General features: G+C 38.8%; 1 protein-coding gene across 7 annotated transcripts in view; it reads right to left on the bottom strand.

Moving 5' to 3' along the window:
- The window catches only part of IFT81 (intraflagellar transport 81), a 191,445-nt gene that overhangs the window by 72,151 nt on the left and 99,342 nt on the right, over window positions 1-19,952 (bottom strand). For 6 of the 7 annotated variants that reach the window (XM_042962874.1, XM_042962876.1, XM_042962879.1 and 3 more), the window contains exons 4-11: window positions 14,262-14,540; window positions 11,471-11,629; window positions 10,848-10,951; window positions 10,263-10,443; window positions 8,050-8,139; window positions 6,128-6,193; window positions 5,705-5,815; window positions 3,557-3,641 (exon numbers count right to left, since the gene is read on the bottom strand). In XM_042962874.1, coding sequence (XP_042818808.1) covers window positions 3,557-3,641; window positions 5,705-5,815; window positions 6,128-6,193; window positions 8,050-8,139; window positions 10,263-10,443; window positions 10,848-10,951; window positions 11,471-11,614 — 781 coding nt within the window. In that variant the 5' untranslated portion in view covers window positions 11,615-11,629; window positions 14,262-14,540. Of the gene's footprint in view, window positions 1-3,556; window positions 3,642-5,704; window positions 5,816-6,127; window positions 6,194-8,049; window positions 8,140-10,262; window positions 10,444-10,847; window positions 10,952-11,470; window positions 11,630-14,021; window positions 14,082-14,261; window positions 14,541-19,952 lie in introns of those variants that run through there. The other variant, XM_042962875.1, reaches the window with a different exon arrangement.

Here is a 19,952-nt window from a genome sequence, read left to right as displayed (position 1 = left end):
AGACCAATTATGACTTGGTGACTAGTCTGGAGTTTAGTTGAGTCAGAGTCAGATACGCCAACAATTAACATATTGTGGCAATTGCTGCAGAACACTCAATGCCCTACACACAGGAAAGGCTGTTATCAACTCTCACCTTCTCCTCCCAAATCTTCAATTTCTGTTTGTCTAACTGACTCTCTCCTCCAGCACATAATCACCCCCATCACAATCCCCAGCATACAATCACCCCTATCACAATCACTATCACAGTCACCAGCACACAATCAGTCTAGGCACGGTACTGTCTTTCTCATTCATTTGCACACTCCCTCTATTACCTTCTTTTCTTTTCTGCTTTTTTTTTCTTCCTTCTTGCCTTCTTTTCAAAGACAAGCAGTCAGGAATAGCCTACCCTTTTATCTCTACTTCATCTATTATATTTATGTTCTTTCTGGTTACTGTGCCTTGGCATGGAATGTCTTCTATTCCTTACCTTTCCAACTTGAACTTAACTCAGGTGCCACCTCATCCAGGAAGCCATTTGACTCTGTGACAGGGTTCAGTGCTTTGTCTCTTTGTTCTCATAGAACCCTGTGCTGGGCTCCATCAGCAAATTAGTGATGCTGCATTATAACTGTTCACTGCCTGTCGTTCCTGTATTAGACTGTGAGATCCTAAATATCTTTGCTTTCTATTCTTAGCACCCAGCACAGTACCTGACATGCAGTAGATGTTCAATAAAAATTGAATTAATGCACTATAGGTTTGAGCCAATTATTTCTATTACTACTTAACAATGTAATTGATTTTATTTAGTAGCATCTATTAACATTACTCACATTAATATTTTACACCAGCATCAGAAGAGATGCATAAAACACAATTTTATTTGTAAATTTTATTATTAAGTGAGTAATTATGTACTCCCTGGCCCAAATAATTTCTCTTTAGGTAGAAAGCCAAAGTAAAATAAAGACTATCAATTCAAATAAAAAATGAAGTATTACAAATGCTATAAATACCTTTGGATATTATGTTTAGTTGTCAGAATTAATACATAATAACAACGTATTTAACCTAATAAAATTGAAGATAACAGATACTGAAGAACATTTTAAACTGTATTAAACTTCACTGATCAATTTTTTTCTGCATACAAAATCTTTCAATTCTTACACACATTACCTTCATTTCAAGAAATTCACTATTAGTTTTAAAATTTTTTAATGTTTATTTATTTTTGAGAGAGAGAGACAGACAGACAGACAGAGCATGAGCGGAGGAGGGGCAGAGAGAGGGAGACAAAGATTCTGAAGTAGGATCCAGGCTCTGATCTGTGAGCTCAGAGCCCAACATGGGACTCGAACTCATAGACCGTGAGATCATGACCTGAGCTGAAGTTGGATGCTTAAACAAATGAGCCACCCAGGTGCCCCTGAATAAATTCCCTATTAATGGTAATTTCTAATAATTTCTTAGTAAGAGTAGGCCTATGCAAATTACTTATTGATATTAATTTTTAAATGGCTACAAGAGATTTCTTTTGAAGATCTGTCTTAATTTTTACAGTAAGTTTTGAAGGAAACTACATCAAATCCAAAGAATATACACTAAAAAGATATACATCACACTGAGGAGAAAAAAATCATAAGTTATTTTCTTGGGGGTACCTGGGTGGCTCAGTCAGTTAAGTGTCCAACTCTTGACTGCGGTTCAGGGCATGATCTCGCAGTTTGTGAAATCCTAACAGTGTGCTAACAGTGCAGAGCCTGCTTGGGATTTTCTGTCTCCTTCTCTTCCTGCCCCTCCCTACCTCTCTCCCCAAAAATAAATAAATAAACATTAAAAGAAAAAAAAATTATTTTCTTTGTCCTGAAAATTAACATTCTCCTAGAAAGTAAAAACTTAGTGAATAAAGAATGAAATGACACCAACAACTAAATGCACGGCAACTTCCAGGTATTGCTTGAACCTGAATTTATAAGACTAAGAGGAGTGAGAGAGTCTATGGAAAGTCACCAATTAACATGTATTAACCATATATTTTAGAGGCAACACTATACTGGTTTTTAAAATATGAATTAAATATACCATACTTCCTTGATTCTAAGATGCCATTGATTAAGTAACAAATACCATGTTAAATGTACATATAAAATGTAACATATACCCCAATGGCAAAAACAACTAAAATGGGAAAGAATATGTGTCTAGAATTAAGGAAATACTGTATTATCTTTTTTAACAGCTGTATTGAGATACAATTTACATGCCATAAAATCCATCCATTTAAAGTATTTAATGGTTTTTAGTAAATTCACAGAGTTGTGCAACTAGCACCACAATCAATTCTAGGACATTTTTATCGGCTCCAAAGGAGCTCTATACCCATTAGCAGTCCCTTCCTCCCTCCACCACACACACACAGCTGTCCCCGCCTTAAAACTCCTGAGCCCTAGGTAATCACTAGTTGGATTTTACCTCTCTGGATTTGCTTATTCTGGACATTTCATACACATGGAATCATATAATATGTGGTCTTTTATGACTAGTTTTATTTAACATGTTTTTGAGGTTCATACGTGTTGTAGCATGTATCAGTACTTCATTCCTTGGCATTCCATTGCATGGATACACCACATTTTGTTTATTCACTCATCAGTTTAGGGACATTCGGGCTGTTTCCACTTTTTGACTATTATGAATAAGGCTGCTATGAACATTTGTGTACAAGACTTTGTGTGGACATATGTTTTCAATTCTCTTGGGTAGATACGTAGGAATGAAACATGCTGGGTCATTTTGAGAAACTGCCAGATACGTTTTTCAAAGAAGTCACACTATTTTACCTTCCCGCCAGCAACAATTCCACATTGTTGCCAACAATTGTTATTGTTATCGTCTATCTTTTTTATTCTATGAATCATAGCTTGGAGCATAGTATTTCATCGAATACTACAGAAAGATGAGTTAACGCTTGAACAGCCAGATATTTACACTGGAATATTTCTCCAGTACCAACGATAGCTTTCCACTGCTCCTCCAGTTTACATGGTCTCCCTTCTGATGAGCGAAAATACTTTTAAAATGCCTAAGATGGGTTTGGTGGTATTATCTCAGGTATCAGAACAATTTAGCCTCTATGTAAAGCTAATGTGCCAACAGTCAGGTCATTAGCACAGCCTAATATAAGAAAAAACACCAAGCTTTAAGAGTCCAGCATTTTATTCCTTTTCTTTATGGCTCAGGCTCTAAAACTATTCACATTTTTCCCATCCATCTTTTTCATAACTTCCATCCTAAGTACATACTCACATACCAGAGAGCCTCCCTCCATGGTGGTTTTCACTATCTTTACCTTCTGACCAAACACTGAATGGGAACCATAAAACCCCAGTAAAAGTTAAGGATGTCTTCAATAGGACTCTCATTAATTAACTAGAAAATGCCACTCTAAAATGCTGAGCTATCACTCAACAATAATTAATTCCCATGAGTTGACTGTTTTAAGGAAAACTACTGATTTAAACTAATATTCTCTGATCATCTAGATCATATAACAGTTTCCACTTACTTTCAGGCTTTGCATCTGCTGCTGCGTGGCGCATACTTTTCAGCTGATTTTGTACTCTTTGCAGTCTCTGCACCGCATGAAATAGCTTTAAAATATAATTAGATCCATTATTTCCTTAGTGTATTGAGACCTACCACTCACATGGACAAGCAAAGAAAAATACAAGTTCCACGTAATTCTTATGATGTAAAAAGAACAAATAATAAGAACTAAGAAAATTACTATGTTGAGCTCAAAATGTAATTGGTTTTCTCAATACCTTTTCACATAAAGCTTTTTAAAAAAAGCTTTCAGATATTTTTTCTTTAGTTATCTGTTGTACTTAGTGATCAAGGAAAAATACTTGGTAAAAAAATATATGCATCAGGCTTTTCTTGTTATAACAATGGTTTTCTTTTCTTTTCTTTTTTAATTTCATTTTTAAGTAATTTCCACACCCAATGCTTGAACCCACAACCCCAAGATCAAGAGTTGCATGCTCCACTGCCTGGCCAGCCAGGTACCCCTAACATGGTTTTCTTAATTCTGAGGAATATTAGCATTTTCACAAATAAGGTCTTAGATCAAGAGTTGCATACTCTACCAACTGAGCCAGCCACAAAATGATGTCTTAGACTCAGACACTGATGTGTGACACCTGGGTGGCTCAGTCAGTTAAGCATCCAGCTCTTGATTTGAGCTCAGGTCATGATCTCATGGTTGTGAGATTGAGCCACGCATCAGGCCCCACACTGAGCGCTCTTGCTCTCTCTTTCTCTCTCTCTCTCAGTGTCTCAGACACTGATGCTAGATGACCATTCAGGGACCAAGCAATGCAGCTTACTAGTGCAGTGGAACTACCATGATGCCAAATCAAGTTCCAAAAGAGCCAAACATCTCATTGAGTAGGAAATGGAGCTGTTTCAAAGTGTATTTTTAATGTATAGTCTACTCAGTTTTTAATTTTTTTTTAACATTTATTCACCTTTGAGAGACAGAGAGAGACAGAGTGTGAGCAGGGGAGGGGCAGAGAGGGAAGGAGACACAGAATCCAAAGCAGGATCCAGGTTCTGAGCTGTAAGCACAGAGCCCGACATGGGGCTCGAACCCACCAACTGTGAGATCGTGACCTAAGCCAAAGTCGGATGCTCAACTGACTGAGCCACCCAGGTGCCCCTAGTCTACTCAGTTTTAAGACAAATTTAAAAAAAATTTTTTTTAAATGTTTATTTATTTCTGACAGAGAGAGAGAGAGAGAGAGACAGAGCATGAGTGGGGGAGGGGCATAGAGGGAGACACAGAATCCAAAGCAGGCTCCAGACCAAGCTGTCAGCACAGAGCCTGACGCGGGGCTCGAACTCACAGACCGTGAGATCATGACCTGAGCTGAAGTCAGATGCTCAACCGACTGAGCCACCCAGGTGCCCCTAAGACAAATTTTTTTTTTTTTTCAACATTTTTTATTTATTTTTGGGACAGAGAGAGACAGAGCATGAACGGGGGAGGGGCAGAGAGAGAGGGAGACACAGAATCGGAAACAGGCTCCAGGCTCCGAGCCATCAGCCCAGAGCCTGACGCGGGGCTCGAACTCACGGACCGCGAGATCGTGACCTGGCTGAAGTCGGACGCTTAACCGACTGCGCCACCCAGGTGCCCCAAGACAAATTTTTAATAAAGTAAAAATAATCTTTTCTAGCCGAATTATTTTTTCTTTAAGGCAAAGTCTAAAAATGTGGAATGTGGGTGATTTTGCACCTTTTCATGATTTGCTTATTCGCCACTGGAATAAAGTCTAGTAGTGGATACTGTGATCGGTGGAATAAAATGGATGTTCTCATAGGCCCCGAATCTCAGGACACCCTTTGGAGATTCTGGAAGTTTTATCAGCAGTTAATCTTAATGCTTAACATTATGATGAATGCTCTGTGATGTTGGCTCAACATGAGTTAAGCACAAGCTAGAAGGTAGTACACAGATATATACTGGGTACTGAACCTAAAAAGTAGCATTATTGTTACTGGTGACACAAAATCCTTTGAGGAAGTATTCCATCACATTAACAAAAGGAAACATGAACTTCCACAATCTAGAATTCTTTTTTCTTTACATTTGGATAACCAAAAGGAACTATTTCTTTCACCATAAGAATATAAACTTTTGTGAGGATACCTGATTCTTTTGTTCCTGTTTCTGTTGTGCAAGAAATTCTTCTCTCTCTTTTTCAACTCGAAGTTGCCTTGCTATTTTAAGCATCCGTTGATGATTCTGAACTGTCTCCACCTACAGTAAAGGAATAAGTAGTACATGTTACTGTCAAGTTTAAGAAAGAAATTAGCATGTCATGTGACTCAGACATCCACTTATCATTTCCTTTTGGCAAACAGTACTCCCTAGAGATGACAGTAACGTTCCAGACTCCAGGTCTTAAAAGTTCTGGGCTACTGCCTGGGGAGATTCCCTTTCTGTCAATGTTATTTGAGTCCATCCTCAGATGTACACCCATGCCTTGCTTAATCTTCATTTTCATTCCTAAATCTGTGCAAGTGCTTGGGACTTGGGGCCAAAGTCTTACAGTGCTAATTCTTGCCTTACCCTTTTCTTCAAACGTTCAACTCTCTTAATGAGCTGATCCTTTTCATCCTCCATTGCACTGATATCCTAAAAAGTAGTCAAGGAGACATTATAAGGAAAAGTATTCTTTGTAGAATTCAAATAAAGTTGTCATATGATTGTGCATTGACCGTTTTCACTACATATAACCAGAGAATTAAGGAACAAAGATCCTCTTTTGGATAAAGGGCATTTTTATTTCTCCCCAGGGTTCTTTATGCAGGGTAATTTATTTGGCAGCTTGGTGTTCATTTAGAAAAGCAAATAAAACAGGTTATAACGTAGCAAGGTAAAGCTGCCAACCAGCACATTTGTGCTCTGATTCCAAATATGGGCACATGATTTTTCAAAAGTCTTCTATGATGGAAACTGTGCAGGTCTAAAAACATGAACAACAGCTGCTGACATCCCATCTGCTCTGTTAAATACCAAACTATATATTCTGCCAATTTTCCATCAAAATTATTTTTAAGACTATGGTGTTTTCAAGACATAAATTTGCATCTGGTTTTGTCAATTAACCAATTCCCTTCCTAAAAATAAAGGCTTCAAAAATAAACCACCTTCCTGTTAAACAGCTCCATAATATTTGCAAGTGAAAACAAACAAAAATTCCTTCCTAAACCTAAAGAATGAATAGCCTAACCATCACAGTAATACTAAAGAGAAAAATAGACACACTAGTCAGTATTCACAGGATCTGAGGATATAGGCACTCTTACTCATTCCTGGTGGCATTGTATTAGAGAACAATATCAACAGTCTTAAAATAAACATATATACCATCTAGCCTGATAATTCCATGTCTGGGAATTTTTCCTAATAAAATATTCATGGAAGGCCAAAGACTTCTCTGAGGAGTTTTACAGATGCTAATTATATCTAAAATTTGTAAATTACCCAAATGTCTAAAGATTTTTAAATAAACTATGGCACGATACAATGAAAGTCATTAAAAATTGTGCAGAAGAATGTTTAATGACAGAAAAAGTCATGATATGACATTACTTGAAAGAAGCAGATTACAACATTTATATATAGCACAATATGAAGAAAAAGATTTAAATATATTCACTAAAATGTCAATAGTAGTTATCTATACAGTGTGGGATTATAAGTGAATTAATTTCTATCTTGCTTACCATATTTTCTACAAAGAATATGTTCAAAAACACCCTGGTAATAGTGAAATTAAAATGACAGACTCTCGGTTATTTTATCATTTCAGTTTACTCACATGACATAATGGAGGAAGAGTGGATGAAGGTCTATCATTCTTCCTTCATACTATAAGTATCCTACTTATGGATCTTTCTCTCCCATTAATATGAGTTCATCTTTCATTTCGAATATACTCAGCAAGCTCTCACTGAGAAACTACCATGTACGGGGCACTGTGATAGACACTGGGGTAGAGTGGTGAACAAGAAATACAGACATGGTCCTTGCCCTCATAGGGCATAAAAATAGTGGGGAAGACAGACATTCAAGTAATCCTAAGTCTGGTAAGTGTGATAAACAAAAAGAATTGGGGGAACTAATTCACGTAGGAGATCAGGGAAAGCCTCCCTGAGGAAGCAATTTCTATTGTTTCCACGCCTGGTTGAGAATGTTAAAAATTTTTTTGGAGAATGTTAAGTAACATGTACCAAAAGTCCTAAGGGGCACCTAGGTGGCTCATTTGGTTAAGCGTCCGATGTCGGCTCAGGTCATGATCTCACAGTTCATGAGTTTGAGCCCCGCATCGGGCTCTGTGGTGACAGCTCAGAGGCTGGAGCTCGCTTCGGATTCTGTGTCTCCTTCTCTCTCTGTCCCTCCCCTGCTCATGCTCTGTCTCTGTCTCAAAAATAAATAAACATTAAAAAAAAATTTTTTTAAATATTACTGTATTTTCTTTTCTTTACCCTTCTTATTTCTGCTGTAGAAAATCCAGATGTCTTGAGTTGCTCACATTCTTTATGCAAAGTTTTAAAGGCTTCCATCAGCTCTTCATACTAAAAGATAAGTTAAAAAATTATAAATTAATGACTAGATCCAATAGGCTTTTCTTAATCAGGTTATTCATTAACTTATAGTGATTACTTAAACCATTATAGAATGGCATTAAAAATACTTTCATATAAGATATAAAAAAAGTAGGTATATAAGATCTGGTCACTAAGTACTTCTCCAGCTTCCTCTCTGGTTACTTCCCTAACTCACATCATCCAACTATGGTGATCTTTAAATCTTTGGAATATTCTTGGCTCTCATCTCCAGTCTGCACACCCTATTTCCTCTGAGAACACTCTATGACTTCCTTACTTGGATAATTTCAGCTCATCATCTGTCAGGTCTCAGCATAGATAACACCATCTTCAGAGAAGACTTCTCTAGCCCTATACCTATCTAGATCAGAGTGTCATGATTCCAGAGTAAATAGCATGTAAAATTATAATTGTCTAGTTACTTACCTCTCTCCCACCATTAGACAAGGAGAGTTAGGAGGACAAGAATCCTACTGATCCTGTACAATTATGTATCCCTGGGACCTAGCGTGGTGCATAACTGATATAGATATTCAATAAAAAGTAGTGGAATGAATGAAAAAAATCACAACTCTTATCCAAAATTCTTTAAAAATAGTATTTTTTGTGAGCAATGACAGAAAATTAATAATATTTTTCCTGACTGATAATATCCTACAAATATGTAAATAATTTATTCTAAAACTCTTCATTCAGGAAGACAATGTGCATTTTTTATTAGGGTCTGTGCTAAATGACAGGCTAAGTATATAAGCCATTTTATATATATATCTCAGATATGCTTCAAGAACAAACATGTCTTTATTATCACTAATTCTTACATGAATTATATGGACAGATTTAGTAAAAACTATTAATAAACTTCCTCCAGAGGAATTAGTTTTAATCAAGTTTATTGATGGGGGTGGGTAGGGAGGAGAAAATATTTCACATTTATGCTTCTCCATTTCCTACATTATGTAAAGCCTTCAAATGTAGGGGTTGGGGTGGTCTCATTCTGCTGTATTTCTCCCAAGGTATCTACTATAACATTTGACATGATTATTTACATAAACTTTTCAATCCCCAAAATGTCTTAAGAGATCAATATTGACTCTATTTTGAATGACTGCCATGACAATCCAAAATAATAAAACATGGATGAAGAAACATTTAGTTTTTATTGCTTTGATTCAATCCCAATTTTGAGTACATGCTGTATAGAAGCAACTCTACAAAACCCTGGAGGAAAACAAAGATGGATAAGACAGGATATCTGTCTTCACAGACCTCATAATCTGTTGGGAGAGAAAGACTGACAAACTATTCACAACAAACTGGCACAAATCAGTCTATGTACATAGCATAGAATAAAAGCACAAAGTGCTAAACTGAGACACCTTTTAGAAATCAAAGTCCTTTGAAATCTTAAGCTTGAATCCTCTCTTTCCATGGTCTTTGATCAGCGATGTGCTTTGAAATCCCAGGACCAAGAGCCAGATCAGCCAGAATCCTCAGTAGTCAAGAGCTTTAAGACTGTAAGGCCAGAACCCAATATCCTAAAACTCTAGAAGGAAAGTACACTGAAATTTCAAACTCCTAGCCCTTTCTCTACCTTCTGCCTGACTGGGAAGTCCTTTGAGATCTCAAACCTAGCTTCTTTGCCTCTACACAATCCTCTCAGGGGCTCGCATATCCTGATTTGTCTGGGATAGTGTCAATTTATACTTTTGCCCAATTATTATGATAGTTTCTTTCTCGCTGACTTGGATGACAAATTGTAATAGTCACCTAATTGATCAGGAAAGTACTCTACAATCCCAAACCTAAAACCCTATTGACCCACAATTCTTAATAAATTACTTTAAAATCCCAATTTCAGGATTTTTTTCTAACTACATACCCCTATCACTGAAATGGTATTTGTGTGAAAAAGTCAATATTTTCATACATGATTGCAGCTGAACATTACTAATAACTATTTTACCTTTTGGTGCCACCTGGAAATACAGAGAAGCAAGTAAGCTAGAGAGAGATTAACAAGTATTTAAACATGTGCACATTGACATCCATTACAGATAGTTTAAAAGCGCCATTTGTGTATTGTATACCTGTTTATTGGTATCAGCCACTGTTTCGTCCTGAAGAAACTCACTTGGTACCTCAAGTTTTATTAAAAAGCGAGCTAAATAGGCTCTTTTCTTCAGTTCATTAGTCCTCTGAAGAAGCCAGTGGAGCACTGGGTAAATTACAGGTTTACTTCCAATCACCAGACCCTGACGAAAGGTACTCCTACAAAAAGAAAATATCAACAATAAACATAAAATTAGACCTTTAGTATATCACTGGACTACATGGGGAGGTTGTATTGGAGCCATAAATTGGTATAGTCAGCCTTAATGCTTTATTGACTGGGCAGGTTTAAATGATTGTTTCTACCTAAAAGGGCAGATAAAGGATAAATGATAAAATGGAATAGATTTGCCTGACTTGTTTGATTAGGGGGGAAATGACCCACTTAAGACTCTCCATGACAAAATAATATTAAAAGTTCAAGATTATTTTGATATTCAGTGATATTCTGAAGTCATTGACTAAAGGAGACCGGGTATAACTTAGAAATTCTGACTGTAGACTATGAAGGTTTGGATATTAAAGCATAGCTTTAAGAAAGCAACATGTGATCAGATTCTTACATGTCTGTAGCATTTCCTGGAGGTTTGTATTTAAGGATACCAAGAAGGCTCAACATCCTTTTGGCTGTATGCTCTGGCATCTCCTCTCTGATATCAACAACTTGCTAACAAATAAAGAAATTGAAAAAACATGTTATTGTTGTATATCTAACAAAGAACGATATTTAAACTCATTGACAAAATTGTTCTGCTAGAGCATAACAGGTACAATGGACTCTTCATAAAACAGATGAAGTATGGAGGCCCCCAGATTCCAAGTGAGGGTACATACAAGTCAGATCAGGATTCGTATTAAGAATGTCAAGCTCAAAAAGTATCCAGTGGAAAGACCAGTGTATAAGAAACATGAACTAACTTGCAATACAATAAAACCTTTTGTAAAAGCATTTTCATTCCAAGACCAAATCTATTTATGTTTGAAGTAGAGAAATCATTTCTAAATAAGGTACAAGTAGGTAATTTAATTATTAAGTTAGTAGAGAAACCTTAAAGATCATTTATTTTTACTTTACAGGCATGGAAAATAAGGCCCAGAGGTTAAATAAATTGCCCAAGACTCACAGATACTTACAGGCAGAAACTGGCTTTCCTGCTACCCTTTTCATCACAAGAAAAACTCTTACCTTTGGGTCAATCTCAGCCAGAACATCATTGAGAATTTGCAATAGTTGCATTGGCTCCAGGGAATCAAATGTTATTAAATTATAGTTCTTCCTAAAAGGCTCCTTATTGAGATTGTCCACAATGAATTTGATTTGATCGCTCATAATTAGGTCTTATAACTAAAAATAGAGATAAAATTCCTTAATACTTGTTATAAACATTCTGGAAAAAAATCAGTATTAAGTTTATAGGAGGTAGGCATGAAAAGTATAATTCTACATAGTACACAAAATGCTAAGAAAAGGGTTGTTTTGCTGAAAGAATTCAGAATATGAAGACTTTATTATAAATGTTACAGTACATACTGTTAATATTTAATACCAAATGTTTTTATATATGCATCTGGTATGATAGCAATCATCTGAGTTAACATTGAATTAATATGGACAAATGAGTAATAAATTCCACCTATATTAACATCTCTTCCATTCAGCTCCACAACTACCCAGGGGTAAAGATTTGTTAGGCTACAGACATGCTTCTAATTTTGTTTTAATTAGCAGCCCATGCTTAAAAACTGGGCGATTTTTTTTACATTAAAATCCAGACACCTAATTTCTGGTCAAAATAAGATCTGGCAACCCTGGGCACCCATTTGTGCACAGCCACACCCAACTGAAGCTGAACGGATGGCGCAAGCTTTAGCCTAGGTACGCTCTCTTTGGTTTTGTTCTGGTTTCCTCCACCAAGCACTCTTCACCATCATCGACTCTGCCACCCTTGAGTAATTCAGGCCTATGTTTCCTTGTGCCTTCAATAAGGTAACAGCCTCAAGTTTTCTGGCCCCCGCTTCTATTCCAAATCATTTGTATGATTTTCATTGCTCACAAAGTCCAAATGTCTTGGATTTCGAGACTCTTTAAGATCTAGGTCAATTTAGCTTTCCCAACTTCATTTCCAAATTGTTACCTTTCACTCTTTTAAACTTCACCGGACTGAAATAGTCGCTGCTCCCTAGTTTTTCCACATCTGCCTTCAGCTGATGCTGTTTTCTTGCCCAGAAAGCCTGTTCCTTGCCTGATCTCCACAGGTGCAAATCCTAAGTCTTTCAAGCCCTGCCCTCCAAATGCACGTTCCTCCAGGAAGTCATTCTCTATCTCCCGTGTTCTGTGTCAGAATAACAGCAGTCCCTGACCTCCAAGTTAATCACACTTTATCTGCACCGTTTTCTTACAGTTACTTTTCTGTTTTGTACTAATTATTTATGTACATTTTCTCTTCTTTACTAAACTATAAATTCCATAAGGACATATCTGTGCCTAATTCCATCTGTGAATACCCACTGCATCAAAACAGTGACTTCTTTCCATAGACTGAATAAATGTATTCACAGGCCCAAGGCCAGGAAAACACACACACACACACACACACACACACACAAACATACTCATGAGTAGGTTGGTGGTGATTATAACTTTTAAAAGGTTAAATATTTGATTATTTACCAGCTGAAATGGCTTTACCAAGGTTCCTAGTGTTTCCTGCATCAAGATATCACTTGTTTAGTAGGGGCAGGAGTGGTAGAAATTTTGCAGGCAGGCAATTTTTTAAGCTAGCAATTTTAAAAATGAATTAAAAAATGAACTGCTAAAAAAAGAAATACAGAAAGAACTACTTCAGTGTTCCTTAACAGTTTTTAACTATGAAATGAATAGATGCTATTTTATCAAAGTTGGGGCTGCCTGCATTTTGCTCTAAAATAGATTCTTTTTAATTGGTGGAGCTGGATATTTGGAAAACATCAAATGTAAAGATATTATGATTTCTCCATAATTATAATAAAATTATGAGTAAAGGATTATTATTGTTTAAAAGTAAGTCAAAAGACAGAAAAGATAATGCTGTTTAAAATTTTGAGGTGCCCTTCAATCCATAAAAGGAAAACTTTTACATAAATCAAGTAAGAATCCACACTGGAGATGCAAATTTTTCATTGTTAAAAGTATTTTAAGTAAAAGTCCATGTCCTAATCTTCACACACATATTTACTTAATTTTAATGATTTAGAAATTATGTATATATAGTATATAACATATATACACACACATATACTTCTCTTCCCTTTCAGAAACACAAATCACTTGGATAAACGAGTACAATGTTACCACGAGAGGAAAAAAAGGTAGTTGGGTTCCCCCCTGGTTGCCCACCAGCTTTCAGGTGGTCACCCGCTGAGGACAAAGATGTACTGAACAGGTAGGTTGTCTATGCCCAGTGGGCTCTGAGCTCTAAAATTAGCAAAAGCAATTACTCTCCCTCTGCCAGCGGAAAGTCGCCACACTAATTCACAAGCACTTACCCACATAAGAGCCCAAGGGGGTGGGGGTGGAATTAAAACCAGGACGTGCGTTTATCTGGCACAACTCGGGACAGAAACGACACTGCCCTGGTCCCAGGCTGGCACGAGCGCTGGACCAGCAGCCTCTTAGGATTCCCCAAAATAGTGTTCCCCCTCCCCCGCCCCCGGGGCTTGGGAAACAGGACAGGGGACCCCACATCTGACCCAGGCACCTCGCTGCGGGTAATCTGGGCTCCCCGACTGCTCAGCCCACTGGGAGCGGCCTGGACCCCCGCGAGGCTCGGCAGGCACAGACCCCGGCGTTGGGGGCTTAACCGCTGCGACCCTCCATTGGCGAGGTGCTGCACTGGGAAGGGGGAGGGGGAGGAGGAGGAGGAGGAGGAGGAGGAGGAGGGAGTTCTTTTCTTTTGGGGGGCTTAGGGGAGTTTCCGAGCGCGGGTTGGCGAGGTTACCTCAAATTCTTGTCAAGAAACCACTTTTTTCCCCCCCGCAGGAGGCATCCAGGCTCTAGTGGGTTCCTAGAGACGAGCTCCTTGGCAACGGTTGCTAGGACGTGGCGTTACGTCACTTCCGGCGGGTGGGCCAGGGCATTTCCGCGGGGCCCTCGGGGGCGCGCGCTGGGGCCCAGGTCCCTGACTGGGAAAAGTGGCGTGCCCGGCCCACGTGCAAAGTGGGTTCACGGGTCCTGAGCCAGGGCGAGGACTGGAGAGCACTGTACTTCGTGATGTCAGCTGGCAAGGAAAATATGAGAGGAAGAAAAAAAAAATTGAATTCCTCATGCCCTGAAAATGTAGTTGCCTGTTCAAACGTCTTGGAAAAAACCAACTACAGATTTAGCATCAGTCTTAGAGAAAAATAAAACAAACAAACAAAAGGAACAAATTCCATATTAGGCATCTCCTATATGCCTGGCCCTGTGCTGGCTGCTGGGGATGCAAAGGAAGCCAGGACTATGAGGGTCCTGTCTTCAAGGGCAGATAGAAACAATTTAGAGGCAACTCTGATACTACTATGATAAATGCTATCACAAAAGGACCCAAAGATGGGGGGACCCAGATGAAGTTATCCCAAGCTTATTTGGGGCTGAACGGACGATACTCTTAGGAAAGTTTCCATCGGTAAAAATGATGTTTAAGGACCAGTGAAAATTAGCCAATTGGGAAAGGGGATATTTTTTCCGGCAGAGGGAACAGAATATTGCAAGACGAATCCATTGCTGGCTGCCCTCTGACTATTGAACTATCAAGCAGAGGCATCCTGTGGGGCGGTTGGAAGAAAACAAAGACCCATCCTGGCTCACAGGTGCTCATGAGGAGTTGGAGGAGGTAACACTTCAAACCTTGAAAAATTAAATAATTTAAATAACTTTGGTAAAACAAAAGATTCTGCATAGGGATTGCATAATTAATTGATCCTGGTCGGCGTATTGGTGATTCTCTGGGCGAGCTGGATTTGAAACCTGGGTCTGCCATTTTGTGGCTTCACCTTTCAGAACTTTCCTCATCTGTCTATAAAATGTGGCTCTAAGAACACCTTCCTCAAAAGGCTGATGTGAGGATTGAGTTAATAAAAGGAAAGTGATTAGAACAGTGCCTGGCATTGGAAGAGCTAAGGACATTTTACCTTTTTTCCCCTACGTAAAAAAAAAAAAAAAAAAATGAGATGGTTAGATTTATTCCTTCTGTAGAGTCTACAGATGTAGGCTATAGAAAGAGAAGAGTGGTTTATCAAGTAGTTTTTAGTTCCTCCTCTGCCTGTTGCAGCTATTATAGAAACACTATACTTTTCAGTTATGAGAATGCAATCCTGGGTAAATTCAAGTAAGTAATGCAATCCACTCTGCACTCAAACTTGAATGGATTCTATACTTAATGTAGTTGCTCTGGAACACAAGAAAGAATTTGAGGCCAGTCAGCCTACTTCCCGGATCCATATACTGAGAAGCTTATATTCCAACTTGAAGCAAGAAAAGAGAGAACATAGAGGAGCCAGCTCATATTAGGTGTCTGCCTATCTATAGGGCCTAGATACAGGCCAAAGGAAGGCTTGCTACCACCCTCTGATTCATTTAAGATAAAACCTTGAATGGATTCATTGAAGAGCCCAAGAGGAACTTCTCAGCAATAATTCCACACCACTGAAGGCTGATAACATACCAAGTCAAGCCACCCACATGAAGCCTTTTTTTTCCTCTTAGATGCTATATTGAGTCTTCCTTGTAAACCTCCAAAGATGCCTCTTGGCTGAACTATATTTGGCATTTTTAAAGCATTTTAATAATTTTTTAATGTTTATTTTTGAGAGAAAGATAGAATGAAAGTGCACCTGCATGTGAGTGGGGGAGGGGCAAAGAGAGAGGGAGACAGAGGATCTGAAGTGGGCTCCACGCTGACAGCAGACAGCCTGATATGGGGCTCAAACTCATGAACCACGAGACCACGACCTGAGCCAAAGTAGGATGATTAACTGACCGAGCCACCCAGGCACCCCTGTATCAAACATTTTTAATAGCTGAAGGGATGCCCAGTTATATGAGACAGTATTTCTGAAAGGTTTCCACCCCTACCCTGACTCTATATTTAAAAAAAAAAAATTCATTAAGGTATAATTCACATACATACAATTCACCCATTTAATTAATTAACTAATTTAAAAATTTTAAAGTTTATTTATTTATTTTGAGAGAGACAGAGACAGTGTGAGCTGGGGAAGGACAGAGAGAGAAGGAGACAGAGAATCCCAGGAGACTGCCAGTGCACAGCCTGACACAGGGCTCAAACCCACGAACCGTGAGATCATGATCTGAGCTAAAACCAAGAGTCAGATGCTTAACTGACTAGGCCAGCCAGGCACCCCTATTTTATTTATTTATTTTTTAAAGTTTATTTGAGAGAGAGAGAGAGAGCAGAGGAGGGGCAGAGAGAGAGGGGACAGAGGATCTGAAGTGGGCTCTGCACTGACAGCAGAGCCCGATGCAGGGCTTGAAATTGCAAACATAAGATCATGACCTGAGCTGAAATTGGATGCTTAACCAACTAAGCCACACAAGCACCCCCAATTCACTCATTTAAAGTGTATAATTCAACTAATCCCAAAGATATATGCATCCCTATGTTTATTGCAGCATTATTTACAATAGCCAAGAAATGGAAGCAACCCAAGTGTTCATTGATAAACAAATGGATAAAGAAAATACACACACACACACACACACACACACACACACACACACACACGATATCACACAGCCATAAAAAAGGATGAGATCTTGCCACTTGCAACAAGGATGGACTTAGAGGGTATAGTGCTACGTGAAATAACTCAGAAAGACAGATACCATATGATTTCACTCATATGTGGAATCTAAAAAACAAAACAAATGAATAAACAAACAAAAAGTCAAGTCATACTATAAATACAGAGAACAAACTGGTGGTTGCCAGAGGGAAGGGGGGGATGGGCAAAATAGTTGAAAGGGAGTGCAAGAAACAGCCTTCCAGTTAAGGAATGGCTAAGTCATGGGAATAAAAGGCACAGTGTAGAGAGTATAGTCAATGATATTGTAACAGTGACGTATGTTGACAGACGGTAACTACACTTGTGCTAAGCATAACATAACATACAGCGAATCACTATGTTGGATACCTGAAAACAATGTTAACAATGTGTGTCAAGTACACTCAAATTTTTAAAAATTATTGTAAAAAATAAAGTGTACAATTCAATGGCTTTTAGCATACTTACAAAGTTGTGCAACCATCACCACTATCTAATCACTGAACATTTTCATCACCCAAAAAGAAACCCTGGACCCTTTAGCCATCAACTCCTAGTTCACGATTTCCAAAACCCCTATCACCTCTCAGCCCCTGACAACCACTAATCTGCTTTCCTTCTCTATGAAAATACCTTTCTGGACATTTCATATTAAAGGAATCATAAAGTATGTGACTCTTTGTGTCTGGCTTCTTTCAGTTAGTATTGTGTTTTTAAGGTTCATCCACGTTGTAGCATGTATCAGTACCTCATTCCATTTTTGTGGCCAGGATAATATTCCATTGTTCATCTATTCCTCAGTTGGTGCACATTTGGATTGTTTCCACTTTTTGGCTATAATGAACAATGGTGCTGTGAACATCCATGTACATACCTCCACCGTCTCATGGCTAAAGCACTTCCATTGGCCAAGTCAGATGAACAGGGTATATACGTCAAGGGCATGGGTGAGTGGGAGGTGAGTGGCCATTCACTCTTGGGTTTGTCTTTTCAATTCTTGTTAATCTTAGCCTCTTGGGTGCTCATGGTTGTAGACTACAGAACCCAAAATGTGGATTCTTTAGCAGTTTTTGGTTTTTAACAACAAACTGTTGTTGAAACCTACTTGTCCCTTGCTACCAAAGCACTAAAATTCCCAATATGCTTCCCACCTGAAGCCCTCTGATAAAGACGCTGTTACCAGGAAGTGTGCTTTAAAAGTTCACCAGCCTCTAGTGGAGAAGAGGGTGGGGACAGGTGTGGAGTTGGTGAGAGAATCTAGAAGCTGCCCCTTATGACTCTCTTATTTAACCTTGTAGATACTGCAAGGTCATCCACGGTTGTGAATCCCTGCTCTGGTTATTCAGAGGGGGGAAAAACCACTCCTGGTCAAGTGTATTTTTTAAGAGCCCGTTTAGTACAAAATTAAAACAAGGAGGGGCTCATCATTTCATGCAATTGTGAAGTCCAAGGATATTCTACCTTCAGGTATGGCTTGATTTGGTCAGTGATGTCATCTTGACATTCTTTCTCCCTCCATTTCTCTGTCTCTTGTCTCTACTTCCCTCTGAATGGGCCGCTTGTAGCAAGAGGTTTACATTCTTCCAGCCTAGCAACCTCACTAAAAGTAAAATCTTTTCTCCAATAGTTGCAGCAAATTCCCAGAGCCGACTCTTCACTGGTCTCAAGTGTGTCAGACCATTCTTGATTCAATGGCTATGACTCTGATAGATGAGTCACGTGAGGGCAACTCCCAAAAAAAGGAAGAGCCGGGTTCTGTTACCAGAGATAGAGATTCAATGCAAACAAGAACAGCAGATGTCTCCTACAGTGAAGGTGGTTAAATTTTTTTTTAAGTTTATTTATTTGAGAGAGAGTGTGTACGTGCATGCACACACCAGCTGGGGAGGAGCAGAGAGAGAGAGGAGAGAGAGAAACCTACGCAGGCCCCACGCTGTCAGTACAAAGCCTGATATGGGGCCCGATCTCATGAACCGTGAGGCCATCATGACCTGAGCTGAAATCAGGAGTCAGCATTTTAATCGACTAAGCCACCCAGGCGCCCCAAGGGAAGGTGGTTACATCTTAAAAGCTGGGTAAGCAAAACCAGAAGAGGAAAAAATAAGCCTGTACTTATTGTGTGGAGTATCTGTATCAGTGCAAACCTTCTCCCTGATTTCCTCCCAACAAATCATCTTTCATCAATCCAAGCTTCCATCATGGGCCAACTGAGGTCTTGAGGTATCAGCAGACTCCCCAGGTCTCCATGAAAATCTGAGGATGCTGTGAACATAATGCCTCCAGCCCCTTCTCATTTCAGAACTTCCAAACAAGAACTTTCCTGTGCAGAGTACAGGGAAGCTAAGCCAATTTTCTGTTTTTGGTATTAAATTTAGACCTTTCATCCTGACCATGAGATATTTCTGGATTCTGCATGAGTATTCAGAGAATGCCAGTTTTCAAGATGCTATCCCATCTGGGGCTCCTCTGCACACTGCCCGCTTCAGCTCATTCTTTCAAAACTGGGAAAAATGACCCAGACACAGGAACAAATTTGGAAGTGGGTTATTCTGCTATCCATTAATTGTCATTTAATGCCGTTGCCATCTAGGTTACTTGGAGAGGAAAGAAATTGAATTTAAACAGAAACCTGAATTGAGTTTTGCATATATCCTAAATTGTCGCAGCTCTGGCAATTTAATCTTGTGGGTATGTTTAGTAGCACAATGTGCTTTTCTAAAAGGTAAAAAGATAAATAATACGTGAAACATTCAACTGGATGGATGAGATTCCAGAGGTCTTGTTAAATGTGTGTCTGGTACTACATTTTTGTAAAATAGCTTTTTAATGGGTTTGGGGAGATTAATGGGCAATGTAGTGTAGAAGAG

Source organism: Panthera tigris, chromosome D3 (assembly GCF_018350195.1).
Source record: "Panthera tigris isolate Pti1 chromosome D3, P.tigris_Pti1_mat1.1, whole genome shotgun sequence".
In the NCBI taxonomy this organism is placed as follows: domain Eukaryota; kingdom Metazoa; phylum Chordata; class Mammalia; order Carnivora; family Felidae; genus Panthera; species Panthera tigris.
This window is presented reverse-complemented; position numbering and strand designations above follow the sequence as displayed.